This window comes from Podarcis tiliguerta (assembly GCF_965153285.1).
Source record: "Podarcis tiliguerta genome assembly, chromosome: 6".
Lineage (NCBI taxonomy): Eukaryota > Metazoa > Chordata > Lepidosauria > Squamata > Lacertidae > Podarcis > Podarcis tiliguerta.
Genome location: NC_139539.1, coordinates 20,139,222 through 20,155,693, shown reverse-complemented (window position 1 = coordinate 20,155,693; position 16,472 = coordinate 20,139,222). Strand labels below are relative to the sequence as shown.

General features: G+C 41.6%; 1 protein-coding gene across 8 annotated transcripts in view; it reads left to right on the top strand.

Annotated features, from left to right (window-relative positions):
- STAU1 (staufen double-stranded RNA binding protein 1) overlaps positions 1–16,472 on the top strand; it is a 42,544-nt gene that overhangs the window by 21,361 nt on the left and 4,711 nt on the right. For 3 of the 8 annotated variants that reach the window (XM_083446880.1, XM_083446881.1, XM_083446877.1), the window contains 7 exons: positions 3,517–3,655; positions 6,842–7,007; positions 10,353–10,451; positions 11,554–11,766; positions 12,635–12,778; positions 14,608–14,754; positions 15,640–15,712. In XM_083446880.1, coding sequence (XP_083303006.1) covers positions 3,517–3,655; positions 6,842–7,007; positions 10,353–10,451; positions 11,554–11,766; positions 12,635–12,778; positions 14,608–14,754; positions 15,640–15,712 — 981 coding nt within the window. Of the gene's footprint in view, positions 1–3,516; positions 3,656–6,841; positions 7,008–10,352; positions 10,452–11,535; positions 11,767–12,634; positions 12,779–14,607; positions 14,755–15,639; positions 15,713–16,472 lie in introns of all 8 variants that reach the window. The other 5 variants (XM_083446875.1, XM_083446876.1, XM_083446874.1 and 2 more) reach the window with 3 other exon arrangements.

The following is a 16,472-nucleotide window of genomic DNA, read 5'->3' as shown; positions in this document are numbered from 1 at the left end:
TGATTCCCAACAGCAGAGACTAGAGCGTGCCACCCTCCAGCTCTGCAGCCCCAGGAGAACTCTTTAACTATCAGTCATTTTACTATTTATAAAAAGCAGCAAACCAAAAACCCAATGCTGTCTCAGGGAGAAATTTAGTAACGTTACCCAAAGCCAGTATCATGAGTAGCTTGAGTCTGAGTTGACCTAAAGACATATAATTGTAACTTAAACATCAAAATAAAGTATTGAAGAATTTACTTTGCACTGAAAGTGATATGGACAAGGAATTGGCTAGCTTTTTTAGCTTTATTGCTGCAAGGATTGTTATCACTTAGAACTGGAAATATTTGTAAGGAGCATTGATAGACGCTTAGTACAAAAATAAGTGACCTGAGAAGCTGACTGAAAACAATTCATTTGAGCAAGGGACAAATTAAAAAAACCTAATAAACTCATTTTCCATTGTGTGGTATGGCTTTCTTGTGCGCATGAACTGAGAGAACAGCACCAAACTGGTCCTGGCATGTGCAAGTATATATAATTCAAAGCCAGTCTGGACATTCACTTCAGAATATCAGCTCTGTTCTTCCTCTACTGTGCTTCGCCTAGCAGACCCTGTGGAAAAACCAGAAGAGTAATAATGGAGCCATGGGGCCATATGGAACTAAATAATTGTGCTAGCTCAAGGTGTGCCCTGTGTCATCCCCAAATCTGCTCCAGAAGAGGGCTGGAGGAAAGCCAAGAAAGGATTTAGGAGGGTAGCAGAGGGAGAGGGATCTGTTGCAAAAGGGACAATCCTTGCACTGATTCAACATATCACTAGGTAGAAAACTACCCATATTTCATATGCTATTGTCATTTCTGTTGCCTACATTGGTTTTCTTTATTCCTCTTATGTAAAAAAACAAAAAAACAAAAAACATTCCACTATATAATACTAAATATTTCCAAAACTGAGAAAAGATAAGAAATGTATACAAATGCAAACTTTCTGCTCTGTCTGAAGTTATTTACCCAGGAACATCCCCCAATGTTTGCAGAAAATACTATTGTTTATTTACACCACGCTTGCAGTAAGTCAAACAGGGATAAATGGAAACAGGAAGCTTTTCCCATGTCTACCAGACTTCCACTGAAAGCACTCTAGGCAACAGGTTAGTCTCATAAGAGAAAGGGATGGCTAAGTGCATATTTGACATGGCCAGCTCAGGTCAGCAAGAGTGAGGCAGTTTCAGGCTTGTTCCAGTTGTAGTGTGTGCAAATAAGGTTTCCTAATCTTACACTAATGCAGGTAGGAGGCAGTTCTCTCACCTGGCTACATGATGCACCATTAACACACCTGGCTATGATTGTAACAGATTCGCCAGCAAAGAAATCAAGCAAGCAGCTAACTAGGGAGAGACTTAAAGTTTAGAGAAAAAAGTTGGTTTGCCTGAAGAAGCTAACACAATTTAAAAGACTTTTGTCACAGGGAGTGCAGAAAATGGCATGGTGCTCTCTTTTACCAGGTGATGATAATCCTAGAAATCGGGGATTAAATGGTAGGTTGCAGAACTTGGTTGTCCATAGAGTAATATCCCTATGAGTTAGTTGTAATTAGCTTTCCTTGAAAGGAAATGACATCATTCTGATGCATGCAATGAGCTTGGAAATAGGTAGTTTATGCCACCAAGATCTTGGATGTGCTGTGGAATTTTTATGTTACGTTTTTTCCTTTTGAAAACAGATCCTCATGCCATGTCACAAACTGCTTCCAAAACTCCTTGGTGTCAAGGAAAGATTGCTAGGGATGGGTGGGTAAGGGGACGCTGCTGTTTTTGACAGTTGACAACTTACATAGACTTGTTGAAATGTGTGGGTCTTCAGTAAATCTCCCAGCTCCTTGCCTTTCTCTAATGTCCCTGGCCCTGCTGCCATCTGTCCTCAACTATGGTTGCCCTTGCCTCTCCATACCAGGCTTTTTAGTCTTCTCAGCTTTGTTTTAAGCAGTTGGGGAGGGGGGCTTAGATAAGAACATACAGCTTTAAGATACCAGGCAGCAACATCTTCTGTCTTCCCTTAATTTGGTTTACAGTAACACATAACACGGTAACACAGTAACGCGGGACTCGGGTGGTGCTGTGGGTTAAACCACAGATCCTAGGACTTGCAGATCAGAAGGTCGGCGGTTCGAATCCCCCCGACGGGTGAGCTCCCCTTGCTCAGTCCCTGCTCCTGCCAACCTAGCAGTTCAAAAGCACAAAGTGCAAGTAGATAAATAGGTACCGCTCCGGCGGGAAGGTAAAGGGCGTTTCCGTGCGCTGCTCTGGTTCGCCAGAAGTGGCTTAGTCATGCTGGCCACATGACCCGGAATCTGTACGCCGGCTCCCTCGGCCAATAAAGCGAGATGAGCGCCGCATCCCCAGAGTCGGTCACAACTGGACCTAATGGTCAGGGGTCCCTTTACCTTTTCTTACTATAGGCAGTATCTAATTATGTCCCAGTTGGACAGTGGTCAGGGGTCCCTTTACCTTTAACACATTTTCTACTGATAGACAAGCTGTATTAACGCTTCATTGGATAAATGCCTTATTCAAGTGTGCTTTATTGCATTTTGTTGCTTTTTATCTGTAGAATATGAGCTTTTAAAACTCCTATTGCCTGACAGTTGTGTAAGTCTCTGGGGAAATAGTGATATTTAATTAAGACAAAGAAATCTAGAGAGCTATTTGTGGCTTTTGAGGTCTTTCAGAATATTGGATGGAGTCCAGAGAGCTCCATGCATATGCTTAATATGCCTCCATGCATATTAGGATTTGTGGGGTTTTTTGTCCCCTTCCAGCTGCAGCCCCTTGCACTGCACTAGATGCTGCTATGGAGCTTTCTCTGACCTTCATAGTGACTTCTGAAGCGCACAGGCTATGGCTTGGGGTGGTTGTTTGGGGGCATGGATGCTGGAATGCTCCAGCTCACTTGAAGCCCAGGTGTAGATTTTGGATTTCTGCCATTGATTCTAATTCTCCAGAATTGAGAATTTGCAAACAGTGCCACGGTACTATGCAAATAAGAAGAGGCTGGTAGTCAGATAAAAGACCAATGTGGGCAGCATGTGAGCTCTCAGTGAGGGGGAAAGGTGTTTATATTAAACCAGGCATGTGTAATGCAAGCTTTTGTAGTAATGATAACCTTCAGTTTGAAGAACAGCATGTATTCTATATTCTATGCATATAGTGCTAGGCTTTCCATTCAAATGCCAGTATTTAAATATCAGTTTGCAAATACAAATCAAGTTATATGCTGCAGCAAAAATCTATTCACATGGCATTTGCGTTAACACTTGGTTTCTGTAAAATAAGCGTGCCTCCCCTGAACAAATTTAAATGACAAATTGCTTTCTGTCCTTACTTAATACACATGACCTTCTCTTCCTACCACCCATCCTTTTGATGCTTCTCAAGTTTACTCCTAGCTATCGAGGGAATGAATGTCTGAGGCGCAGTGTGGAATTCTCTCTGACCTCCACCTTTAACAGTTGCTTTATCTTCTTCTCTTTAGATAGTGTAACCCCCACAGTGGAGCTGAATGCGCTTTGTATGAAGCTGGGAAAGAAACCAATGTACAAGCCTATAGATCCTTACACAGAGATGCGGTCCACTTACAACTACAGTATGAGAGGTGGTGCTTATCCCCCACGGTATGTCATGCCATTAATCACTCTCCTGTAATGAAGTCTTTCAAATTCACAATTTTGGTGCTTGTGAAGAATACTTCACTTGTCTTCCTAGTATAGTGATTCTCAGACTTACCGTATTTTTCGCTCTATAAGACGCATCAGACCACAAGACGCACCTAGTTTTTGGAGGAGGAAACAAAAAAAAATATTCTGAATCCCAGAAGCCAGAACAGCAAGAGGCATCGCTGCGCAGCAAAAGCAGCGATCCCTCTTGCTGTTCTGGCTTCTGGGATAGCTGCGCAGCCTGCATTCGCTCCATAAGATGCACACACATTTCCCCTTACATTTTAGGAGGGAAAAAGTGAGTCTTATAGAGCAAAAAATACGGTATTTCTCTGGGCCACACTTTCAGAATAAAGATTTGCTTGTGCCATGCCACACCATTTTTATTTTAATTTTATTTTATTTATAAGAAATACATTGGAAAACAAAAAGGAACAACTCCTACCAGTGCTTGACTTAGAACAGCAGAACACAAGTGCTTTATAGTATGACGATGTGACATCCAGAAAGCATTAAACAAGGCAGCTACATAAGAACATGAATCATTCCCCAAAATAATTATAAATGAACCTCTTACATATGTACCTTAAGTACGTTTATGATCTTGCTTTTGCTGAGTAATCCCATTTATATTAGGTCTAATTTGAGAGAACCAAACTCTCATCTCTTCATCAAAGAATCCTTTCTCTTTTCTAATCTTTTTTATTATGGCAGGCTTAATCATTTTGTCAGCTATTGTATGTGGTTTATTATTATTAATTAAATTTGTATACCACCCTTCGTCCGTAGATTTCAGGGTGGTTATGTCTGTTGAGCAGTCAATTCAGCCACTTGGTAAGATATCATTTGCATCTTATCTGAGACTTCTACTCGTTTTTCAAAACAAGATCATTGACATTTCTGCTGTTCCAAAAGCCTTTCAAAATATTGAAAATTCTTGTTTGCCAGATTTCCATGTTTGACAACAGATGTCTTCATCTTGTCTTTGCCCATATTGGAATGGGAAAAGCTTCCCACCACAGCAAACACGTGGCTGAGGGACGTTTTCCTCTCCATTCCATGAGAAATCAAGAGTCAAAATAGCTGTCTGCATATTGTCGACAAACTTTCTTGTTTGGATGTTTGCTTGGGCCTGCTACCAGTGGCAAATTAAATGGGTCTTCTCTAGCACTCTGTTCGAACAGTGATTTTGGATCACAACTAGGATTGTCCTCAATATCACTTGATGCTTTTGCTCTCATTTTGAAAATGTATCTATCCATATCCTGCACATTAAAATAAATAAATTGATACTCTACTATACTACACTAAAATGTTGAAATATTTATTTGATGATTGTCATGGAACCTTCCTGCCACACTTGCCATCCTCTCCTGCCACGCAAGTGTGGCACCCCACACCCTTTGAGAAGCAGTGTCCTAGGACAAGCAGGTTTTATGCACGAGCTGCACAGACAGTTAAAAGGCAACCATTCAAAACATCTGGTTCCACAATACAGTCATACCTCGGGTCACAGATGCTTCAGGTTGCGTTTTTTCGCATTACGGACCGCTGAAATCCGGAAGTACCGGAACGGGTTACTTCCGGGTTTCGGTGGTCGCGCATGTGCAGAAGCACCAGATCGCACTTTGCGCATGCGCAGAAGCACCAAATTGCAACCCGTGCGTTCACAGATGCGCCGCTGTGGGTTGCGAACGCTGCGGGTTGCGAACGTGCACCCCGCACGGATCACGTTCTCAACCCGAGTGTCCACTGGAATGGCCAGCTATTGCTGCACTGCAAAACCCCAAATCTGGATCACCAAAATAATACCACGGCCTTCCCAAGCTAGTTATAGTGAAGAAGAAAAAATGGATGATTCAGCTGTCCAAAGATCCATGGTATCTGGAATAGGGGACACACCAGAGAAAAGGCTGAGAGCCAAGATCCACTTAGGGGAGCAGAATTTTGGGAGAAGGAGGGGGTTGCACCCCTCAGCCTTTCTAAGTACTACATTTGGTGCAGCGGATGGGAGTACGCCTGCTGCACACTATTGGAGAATGAGAAGGTTGGCACTTTGCCCCCAAGCCAATTAAGCCACACTTCTACAGCCTCCTGGCAACAGCCTCAGTCTCCCTGGTGAGGCTTCATAAACGCTTTTAGAACTCTTTATTTAAAGCACCCCGTTATCTTTGTTTCTTGATGCAAAGGGAAAATTGGTGGTTTCATGCCGTCTTACCGTTTATTTATAAAACTCTTTACAAGATGTCAAGGTGATGTACAGCAACGTATGCAGATACAACAAAATATAAAATACTATTGAAAAATAGTAATTAAAATCACTGGCTCAACTTAAGGAAACGTAAACAACTGAATAGGCCTGATGGAATAAAAAGGTATTCCAAGGACACTTGAAAACTAGCAGCAAAGGTGTATTCCGCAGAATGGGACTGGCGACACTAAATCCTTGAATTCTGGTTGTAACCGGTTGGACTGCTGAATAACTAACACCACTCCTGGATTATCTCTGTGATCAAGCTGAGATATAAGGGCTCAGGTTGTCCTTAAGCTATTATGGACCCAAGCTGTTGAAAGGAGCCATACACCTTTTTCTTCTTTTTTGCTCCCAGATCTTTTCCTTTGCAGTGTGACAGACATCCCTGCAACCTCCTCCTCCAAAAAGCAACATCATTCCAAAATTTGAAAACAAAAGCTAGGAAGTGAAAATCGAAGGATGGTGGTCTGCATTTTTTTGGGGGGGGGGGAATGAGGACACACTACACTAAACAGCCAGTCTCTTTTTTCTTGTAGGTTCAGTTGGCCTAAATAAAGTGGGCAGAAGTTACGGGCCTGAGCTTGTAACTTTTTAAAAACAAATGTTCTATTGAATGCAGCCGAATATATTAATAGCTTAACTTGCTGGTTGAGTTCAGAAATGTTTAATGTGTGTTGGTAGCTTTGTGCTTCTGGCTTTAATGTTAATGCTTCTAGCCATGCAGTGTCTGCACTGTAAGTGCTGCAGTCAAACTTTTGAGGGCCAACAGTTGACGCATTGTGTTCAGTGCTGTTTCTCCACTTAACGCTTTATTTGAGCCCTGTCTGCTGGCAAGGATGACCTTGTACACCCCCCTCCAGGCCTGAAATGTCAAGTCTTTCTCTTTTCAGGTACTTCTATCCATTTCCTGTGGGACCCTGGCTCTACCAAGTGGAGCTCTCCATCGGGGGACAGCAGTTTCACGGGAAAGGAAGAACAAGACAGGCTGCTAAACATGACGCGGCTGCTAAAGCACTGAAAATCCTGCAAAATGAGCCCTTGCCTGAAAAACCGGAGGTAGTATGTCTAAAACATAGTAGAAGTTAACTGTTTTGAAATTAGCTTTTTGGTTTGCCCAAAATGCTGTTGCTTTAATGTGTGAAGGCTTGCACTCACGTATTTTTCTGTCGCTTATGATGAGCATGTCTGTGGCACTTGGTGGTTCCCCTGTTTAGCCATAGTGAACTGTGGTACCTCTCTGCTTGACAGCCCTGCCCCTAATGATGGGTAAATGCATCAATTACTTAAGTGCTGGCAAGGTAAAGAGGGAAAATATTTGCAGACTTTTGGCCTCCTCCAAGGCTGCTATTCTTTCCTTCTCTGTTCCTTGCATTGCCTCAAGGCAGACCCCACCAGCCAGCTGCTCCTCACTAGTTTTAAGCATTTCAGCCTAGAGAACGTGCCACAGATACAGCAGGTCTCATAAAATGGTGCCTCGGTCATTGTGTGGCTTAACTATATTGCATTGTGAAAATTACAGCTTCAAAGTCAAGGCTTTGGGATATATAAGTGGATATACCCAGAATTTGGAGCGGAGGGTGGGAAATGAGCTCAATATTTGGATTTGGTAGTAAGCATAAAAAATGAATTTGGGCCCCAGGTTATATTTAGTTCAGTTTAGAATAACAGAGAGTACACAATGGCGTAACTCGAGGTAGATCTATAGCCAAGTCTGTGCTGGAGTTAAATTGATTTCAGATTTTGGAGCAACCACTGTCAAGTCTTTGAGACACTATAGGAATTGTGAATGGGAGACCAGTTTTCCTGCAGAGTATATTTAAGTAGTACTGGAACAGCAACTGGAATTCTATAAATAGGTTTCGCGCAGTGTTGGCTGCAGAATGTTATTGTTAAAGCTGTCACTACTTTGAAAATACAGCATAATTATTTTCCGTAATCATCAGCATCAGAACTGCATTGAAACTCCATACTCTGCCCTACCCATAACTTGGGTTACATGAATAATAATATAACCAGCTTGCAGCAGAAGCAGAACTGAATTACTGGCATCGTCTCATTTCGCAGATGCATCTGGGTGAACATTAAACTGCTTAATTTGGCATTGCCTTAGAAGTTGCCTGAAGTATTAACCTTAATACAGTTTACCTTGTCCAGCATCAGTTCTTCAGGGGCTTGGATCAAGCAGCCTTCTGACACTGCTCTCTGAGGCCTTCTTAACTAGAGAGATCAAAATCTGGGACCTTCATATGTTCCGTGTGTGCATAGACGTTTCTTAAATAGTGTGTTGAGTTTTTTCTTCCTCTACCCCTTACATTATTTCCTGTTTACAGCAAAATAAAATTCTAAAGAACTGTTCTCTGCTTTAACTCCTCTTACATTCTCATTTGCTCCGCTAGCTAGCTCCAATTAACTTAATTTTGCATGATAGTTATTTGGAAAGATTATTGTACTTATGCTGTGTGTACCACTGCATGGCTGTTTTGCCCGGCCTCTAGAAGGGCATATGTATTTGTTTTCAACCTCAATATCCTCATCAGCATGTTTGTTAATTGTTATGAATTATCTGAAGCATGTGTTCAGAGTTTCGTATATGCATGGCTTTATATAGGTCTAAATGTAATTGCTGCTTTATGAATGGAGCTTGTTTGAAGAATCAAATCATAAACTGGCACCATAAAAATGGCCCAGTCAGAGCATTTGATTTCCTTGATCTTACAGCCTGACATTCTGCCATTATCTCCTCTGTACTATAAATCCCCGGTTAATAAATAACTGAGCCACTAATTCTCCAAACTTGGGCTTATTTGGCAATGTTGCTTCAGTCCGTATACTTTTTAAATCCATGGTAGTAAAATAAGTAGAAAAGAGATTCAAGAGATTGCATTGGGGAGTCTTTTTATAGATAGAGAGAAGTCCCATAACTTAAATGCTTAGCTTTTAAGGTGAAGCTTTAGAGCCCTCCCCTCCCTGTGTTTGGCTTTCTAATACTGGAAGAGATGGGATGCGTTTTTGAGTAGGTGAAGAAAGACTCAACAAAACAAAACTTCTTTGAGTGTAGAGAGGGGATTTTAATGAGCCTCTCGGTTTACATTTTATTATTGCCTGCTTAGATATAGATTGTCTATTTTATTGATCACTTACTTTTATATTACTTGTTTTACTTGTTTTAAAAAGCTGTTGATTCAATGAGTATTTTCTTACAAATATTTTAAATTATTTATGTAATCCACATAGTTTTCTGATTAAGTGGTATATAAATCTTGATGAACAAATAAAACGTTATTTTAGTTTTATTGATTTTCTTCGTCTTTAAGGATGTTTGTATTTCTACCCTGGGACCATTTGGTAAAATGTCAGAAATAAATAACGAACCACTAGTTTTCCAAAGTAACTCTCTCAATCACATTTGCTAATTCTTAGCATTCGTGGGCTGTACTGTGTCTCTCTGTGTGTATAAAATGTCTGCTGAAACTTCTGTAGCTAGAGTGTGTGCTGATTATGATTTGTGTGGCGTCTTGAGTGTGTCCTGCACTATTTTCCCTTCCCTTGGAGCACAATAATCTAAGTAGAAAAGGACATTCCACTGACTACTTAAATGCCAGAACTGTCATTCTGAAAGGCATGGCAGATATAGGAAGCAAATACTATGCAGAAAACTCCCTGAGAGATTAGTTGTTGCAATAGAAAATAGTATTTCTCCTCAAGCAAGGGAATATCATATGAGTCCAGTCTTCACTGGGTGAATACCACAATTCAGCTTCAAAGGACTGCATTAGGTGTTTGTAAAGAGTTGGGTGCACCCAGTGGATTTAATTGCAGCTTCTTCCCTTTTAGTTGCAGCTCCTGTGCTAGACAGCAGACCACTTTTGAAAACTGACCTTTATAAAAGGAGCTTTCCATGTGGCATTGGGTGGGGTAGGGAGTCTGTGGTTGGCAAACCCAGGCACAACACTCCCCTCAGGCACACAGATATTCTCTGGGTTAAAAATAATGGCCTGAAATTGGAAAAGCTGAAAATGGGTAAATAACATTGGGCTTGTATTTTGAAAATGTATTTTATAAAGCTCTGAACCTTATTGCCAGTTTTTACAGTTTGCCTGCATGTAATTTCATGTAGACACCAAAATTAACCTCTCCCATGCTTCATGTGCATCTTTCGGAACTGCTGGCTGTTTCCCCGTAGATTTTTCAGACAAGGGAATAACTCTGGAAAATCTCCTTGGCATGTCAGGCACTCGTGATGAAAACTGTCCTTGAGCCTTCAGTTTAATCTGCTCCTGGGGGTTGAGTGGAGAAAATCATGTTTAATATTATGATACTAACCTTAGATACTGTGTGTGGCAGATTTGTTAGTGAGTCGGTGCAAAAGAAGCTTCTTCAATATCATTGTTCTTCTCTTAGATTAATGGCAGAGAACCAGATGATGAAAATCTCAATAAATCTGAAATAAGCCAAGTGTTTGAGATTGCACTTAAAAGGAACTTGCCTGTGAATTTTGAGGTAGGTTTAGTTAATTGCTCTAAAAGTGGTTTTACTTTAGAATAATGAAGGTAGCACTACTTGGCGGTGGGGGGAGATAATTTGGGGCAGAATACAGCTGGGCTTTAAAATCGTGTGTTAAAATATATCCTGATTCTCTTTCCATGGGTCCAGTAGTTTTGTTTCATAGCGGAAAGCCATTAAAAGGGGAATTATGAGAAGCTGTGTGCTGGCAGCATTTAATTTCTTCCAATGTACTTGGAAGGAACGGCAGATGCCACTAATGTCATAAAATGCCGCAGATATATTTGCTTATGTGAGTGGGAGGGAGGGTGTCGCTGATTTCCCCTTTGCTGCAGCCCCCACACTGTGTACCACCGGACTCCAAAGGTTCCTCCAGCCCTCAGAAGCAGATGTGCAGGTGCATGAGGGCTGCAGTGGAAAGGGACTTCATTGCAAGGGGAAGGAGTGGAAGTCCACTCTTGGTAGTTGGATTCAGTGGGTAAGGCTATTGAAAGGATTAGAAGAATGGGCAAGTTGAATTATCCTGTTAGGAGAGCATAAATATCTAATGTAATTTCTTTCTGTTTAAGAATGTCCTGTCTTGCTGTTTATTGTGTGTAGAGTGCAAGAAAAAAGAAAATGTATTCAGTACCAAATATGTCCCTTTGTTGCTTTATTATGGAATTGATATTTGGGTATTTGCTTAACATTAAGCATGGATGCATGCCAAGGTTTAGAGCCTTTTAATTTTTTTAAGTAAAAACTGCCACAGACCTAAATATTTGTAGTTGGGGCAAAACGTAGTGCCCCCAAAAGACTAACTTGGTACATACTGAATAAAATAAGACTGCAAAGACTGTCTTTAGCACGTAAAGTTTAGCTGGGTTTACATTTTTAACCTGCATGGGGTGGGGTGATGAACTGAGAGGCTTTTAAAATATAGCCACTTCCCGCTTTATTAGGAATGTTGTTTAAATTAGCCTTGTTCTTCCCTAACCCGCCCCCCACCCCCAGAAATTGTAGTTTAGTATATGTGAGTAAAGTTTGCTACAACCATTTTACCCTACCATTTTTAATAAATGTTTATCACGCTTTCACTCAGTTTTTCCCTCTGAAACAGGTGACCCGGGAGAGCGGTCCCCCTCATATGAAGAGCTTCGTAACGAAGGTATCTGTGGGAGAATTCATGGGTGAGGGTGAAGGCAAGAGCAAGAAGATCTCCAAGAAGAACGCGGCCATAGCAGTCCTAGAGGAATTGAAGAAACTGCCCCCCCTTCCCACGGTTGAGAAAATGAAGCCACGAATCAAAAAGAAAACAAAATCAATAGTCAAGGTGAGAGAAGTATGCGCTTAGCCAAACCTCAGCTGTTGTAGAAGCAAATTCTTGATATGTTTAAGGAGGCTGTCTAGCACCATAGCAGACACCTCTGTCTGTGCCTCTAGTCATCGGAACTCTTTGTTCACTGTTGTTATGCCAAACTAGTGGTGATTCTGTATCAGCAAGGAAGCGCTTAACTTGTCTAAATGCCAGGGCCTGCGCTGTGTGTTTGCTGCCATCTGTAATCCAAATGTTCTTGTGCAGCTGTTTTGGTGGAGGCTTTTATAGTAGGCATTCTTAGTGTATGAAGCATAGCATGCATGTTCAGCTTTCATGTAACAGCCTTGTGCAGAAATCAGGCATAGATTAATCTAATGAGCACAATTGGTGATGTAGTATATCAGATCTCCAGGACCATAGGGAGCATAGAGACAGTTCATTTGCAAGTAAGTGGGTATCCCCCATCACCTGTGTTTCTAGACAGCATGGACTGAAACCTCCAGAGACACAAAAATTGTTTCAGTATGATTTATTTCTGAAATAATTGTGATCGTAACCTTATTACTGATGAACGCTGGAGGTTGTGATGCTGTAGATACCTTTCCCTGAGTCAGTTTGAGCTTCCTGTGTCTATGTACCATGTTTGCAGTTGATACTGGTTTTGTTTTGTTGTCTTCTTAAAGTGATTCAGAATAATTCTTCGCAACTGTGTCTGTAACTCTGCAAGATGTACCAATACTTCCTGAAAACCCAATGGCAAAGTTAACAGTTAAAAAACCACCAACCCAACACCACCCTATCTCCTGGAGTGTTTTCATGGGAATGTGATGTATTGGAACTGCTCTTGCCAACCGTTGGCTGATTCTTGCTTTTTCTATCTAAGTTGCAGACAAGTCCCGAATACGGCCAAGGTATGAATCCCATTAGCAGACTGGCTCAAATACAGCAAGCGAAGAAAGAGAAGGAGCCAGAGTACATGCTCATCACAGAACGTGGACTTCCGAGGCGCAGGGAGTTCGTGATGCAGGTTTGTGTTGAGCTCCGCACTTTATCCAGGACAGGGCAGCCATGGAATTAATTGATTTATTTGAATTTATAAGCTGCTTTGGGCCACGAGGGCCCCTCCAAGCAAGATTGCAATAAAACCACAATAGAATATCATAAAAACCTCAAACAGTTCATATAAAAAATGCACGGCAGCAGTTTATCTTGTATTAAATAATTGATCAAAGTTTCTCGGCCTGGCAGAGCAATATTTAAGGTGCTGCAAAGACATTTTTTACAATCGAGTGAGCCGGCTGAATTTCCTTGGGAAACAGAACGTAGGTGGTACCACCAAATGAAACTCCTATTTTTTGGTTAGAGGGTAATCTTAATGCATATTGCTTTGGGTGCTACTGCCATCTATCTGGTAGATCTTAACACAGAAAAGGAGTGGGGTGGGCATATATGTGGGAGCAGATGCACTTTTAAATATCACAGACCGAGTACTTCAAAGGTTTAACATCAGCATAGATAGTGAATTGAATCCAGAAGCACACCTGGTAAATAATAATAATTTAATAATATTTTTTTTATTTATACCCCACCCATCTGGCTGAGTTTCCCCAGTGATGTTTTACCCTCAGTGATGTTCATAGAAAATGGATGTCATATTATCTCTGTGGGGAGAACCACACAAGATGTGGGACCAGATGACAGTTTCTGAACTATTCAAGGCAAGCCCCATGTAAAATGCACTGCAGAAGCCAAGAGGCTATCACAAATGAGAGCCTTGCATTAGACAACCAACCTATGCTATGCAGAATGTAGTCCTGTTCTAATTTCAACACAGTGTATTACTATGGTGCTCACATAATTTCCTCCTTGCATCTGTTGCTGACCGAAAGCTACTGTTGCTTCTAGAAGCCGCTGCAGCAGAGCTTGCTCACTCTTTCTCTTTCCCCCAGCCAGCCCCTGTGATGCAGCTGTCTAGTGGTAGTGGTAGGAGGAAGGGAAGAGTTCTCCATGGCCAGCCAGCAGCTTGCTTCATCTGGTTTTTCTGTTTTTATGTCATGGGGAACTTTTTTATTGGTGTGACAGCAGTACGGGATGATTTGAATTCTATTTTCTCTTGCTGTGCATTGTCTTTGTGTCCCAAACTCTTATGGAGGTGAAGATAAGCAGGAAATAGCTGACGACTTCTTCCCATGGCTGCCGTGGGTTCATTCGACACTCCATCCCTATCATGTTACCATACATTATTATATTCCATATTCCTCCTTAGCCCACACTTGCCACCCCTTCTCCTTCTGCTGGCACAGTCCTCTGTTCTCTCCCTGGTTTGGATTGTCATATTCTTCAAGGTTCATAATGAGATCAGTGTGCTGTAATAGTAGAATTCTGGGAAGCCTTGTCTTGTCTTCATCTGCTAGTCCATTCTCATAGAATCCTTTGGAAGCTCTGTGTCTTGTAAATGCAGAAACTGCTTAGATGAGCAGCATGTTGCAATAGTATCGGGGAGCTGTTCCAGGGGCTGAAGAACGTTGAGATCATTGCAAAGCACAAAATTGATTGTCACATGCATACTAATAGATTTCTAATCCTGTTATCTTGATACTATACTCTGGACACTTCCAGAATCCAAATTTATTTGGGGCGTTAAAACAAAAATAAAAGCCAGGGGGAAAGTCTTGGAGCATGAATTGCCTGCTTTGTGTGTCAGTGCCTGCAGTCAGAGGCATAGAGGCACCATAACTTGGCTATCCTCCGAGGCCATATTTGGACAGATACGTTACTAATGATCATTGGCGTTTAGTTTCTCCTTCCTACATAAAGAGATACTTGTTCTAATAATCCATTTCTCCATACTTCTAGGTGAAAGTTGGCATGCACACAGCCGAAGGAATGGGAACTAACAAGAAGGTAGCAAAGCGTAATGCAGCTGAAAACATGCTGGAGCTGTTAGGATTCAAAGTCCCTCAACCACAACCCCCAAAGCCAGCACTAAAGACAGAAGAAAAGGTAAGGCATCTTAAATGATGGGCTGTGCAAGTTCAGATGGGGACTTGTGTGCTGAAGATTATCCCTACACACAGGTGTAGGGTTGTTGTCCTGGGGCCAACAGGGTGGTTGTAAACTGGGTCATTTAGACCAGGCATGTCCAATGGGTAGATCACTGCCATTTTTTTAAATAGTGGGAGTAGATCGCAGCCTCTTGGGAGTTGGACGTGTCTGATTTAGGCAACTTCAGATTCTTGACTCAGTTGTAGGCATGATCTTGCTTACCTTAAAAAATCCATTTTTTTCTGTGTCAATAATACGTGGGTTGTGCTGAATCCCAAATATAGTCCTTTATTAAGGTCCTGCATTTCTTGCACTTCTATAGCGTGCACTGTTGCCAAATGATGATGGGAGTTGTAGTCCAAAAACAGCTGGAGACCCAAGTTTGGGAAATGCTGGTCTAAAAGCTTAAATTCGATGTGGAATAAGCATCATAAGGAGAGAGAAACCATGAGCAGTGCACTTTCGTTTGCCGCACCGTGTGGTTTTTATTACCGTATTAAGACGCTTTGAACAGTGAGGTTGTTATTGTAGCATCTTAGCCCCCTGTCGTTGTACAGATGGACTAGTGCATATCAGCTATGGATATGGACACATTTCAGCAGGGCCCTTGGAGTGAAACAAGATGCTTGCCCCAGCATTGCTGATGACCTAGTGTTCCATCAGGTGGCAATGAGGGCAAGTCTCATCTCTTAGGTTCAGAGGGATGGCCCTGGTTTGTTGATTTTTGCTATTGGGGTGGTGTAAGAACAAAGTGGTATAGCCTTTGTTTAGAAAGGTTGTTAGAAACGCTCGACTCTTCAGCGCAGTGGCATAACAACTCCAAATAACTCTCTTTTGTGCTAGACGCCAGTAAAGAAGCCAGGTGATGGAAGAAAAGTAACGTTTTTTGAGCCTGGCTCTGAAGAAACATCTGCTAGTAAGTGACCTTCATTTCATTCTTATTTTATTTTATTTTATTGGTATGATGGCTGTACCAGAGCAGATTTACATTCCGTGATTTCAGCCATCAAGAATTCAAGGTCAGTTAGGGCATACTATTTGGTTGATAGTTACTAGGCATTAAATAGGTATAATGGGTCACCCAGGTAGACCAGGGGACACTAGGGCTTGGCGATATCTGGTTTTCAACAGTGTGATGTTTCAGCAGCTAAATATACAATATACCAATATATCACGATGTCTGAAATAAGTATGGAGCTATTTAGAGTCATTGGCTGGCTTCAGTTTTTCCTGCATCATGATTTTTGCCAGTACCCGCTCTTGTGATTCGCTGCCCCCTCCCTGCATGAGGCAGGGGGAGAACTGAAATGGCAGAGTTAACAGGGCTGCAGGAATCGAGAGAAGCTTTGGGTGGCTTTATAGTTTTCCCCACCTTGTGATTTTTGCATAGCAATCACACACATCTGTGAAAATAAGTTTGCTGGCCCAATAATATAAAGTAAATAAAGGTTTGACCATTTGCTTATTTCCCAAGGTATATTTCCAGAGCAATGCATGTGCAGAGGGTGATGCAAGATTTTTTTTTTTAACCCACTCTGATAAAACTAAAATACTGATTTATTTATTTTTTCTATTTGGAAAAGACTTCCAAAGTTTCAGCTCATATCAGGCATTGCTTGGGACATTAGCCTTACTTTTTGCAAAGTGCTTTGACAAAAGCAATGTGAAATCATTAT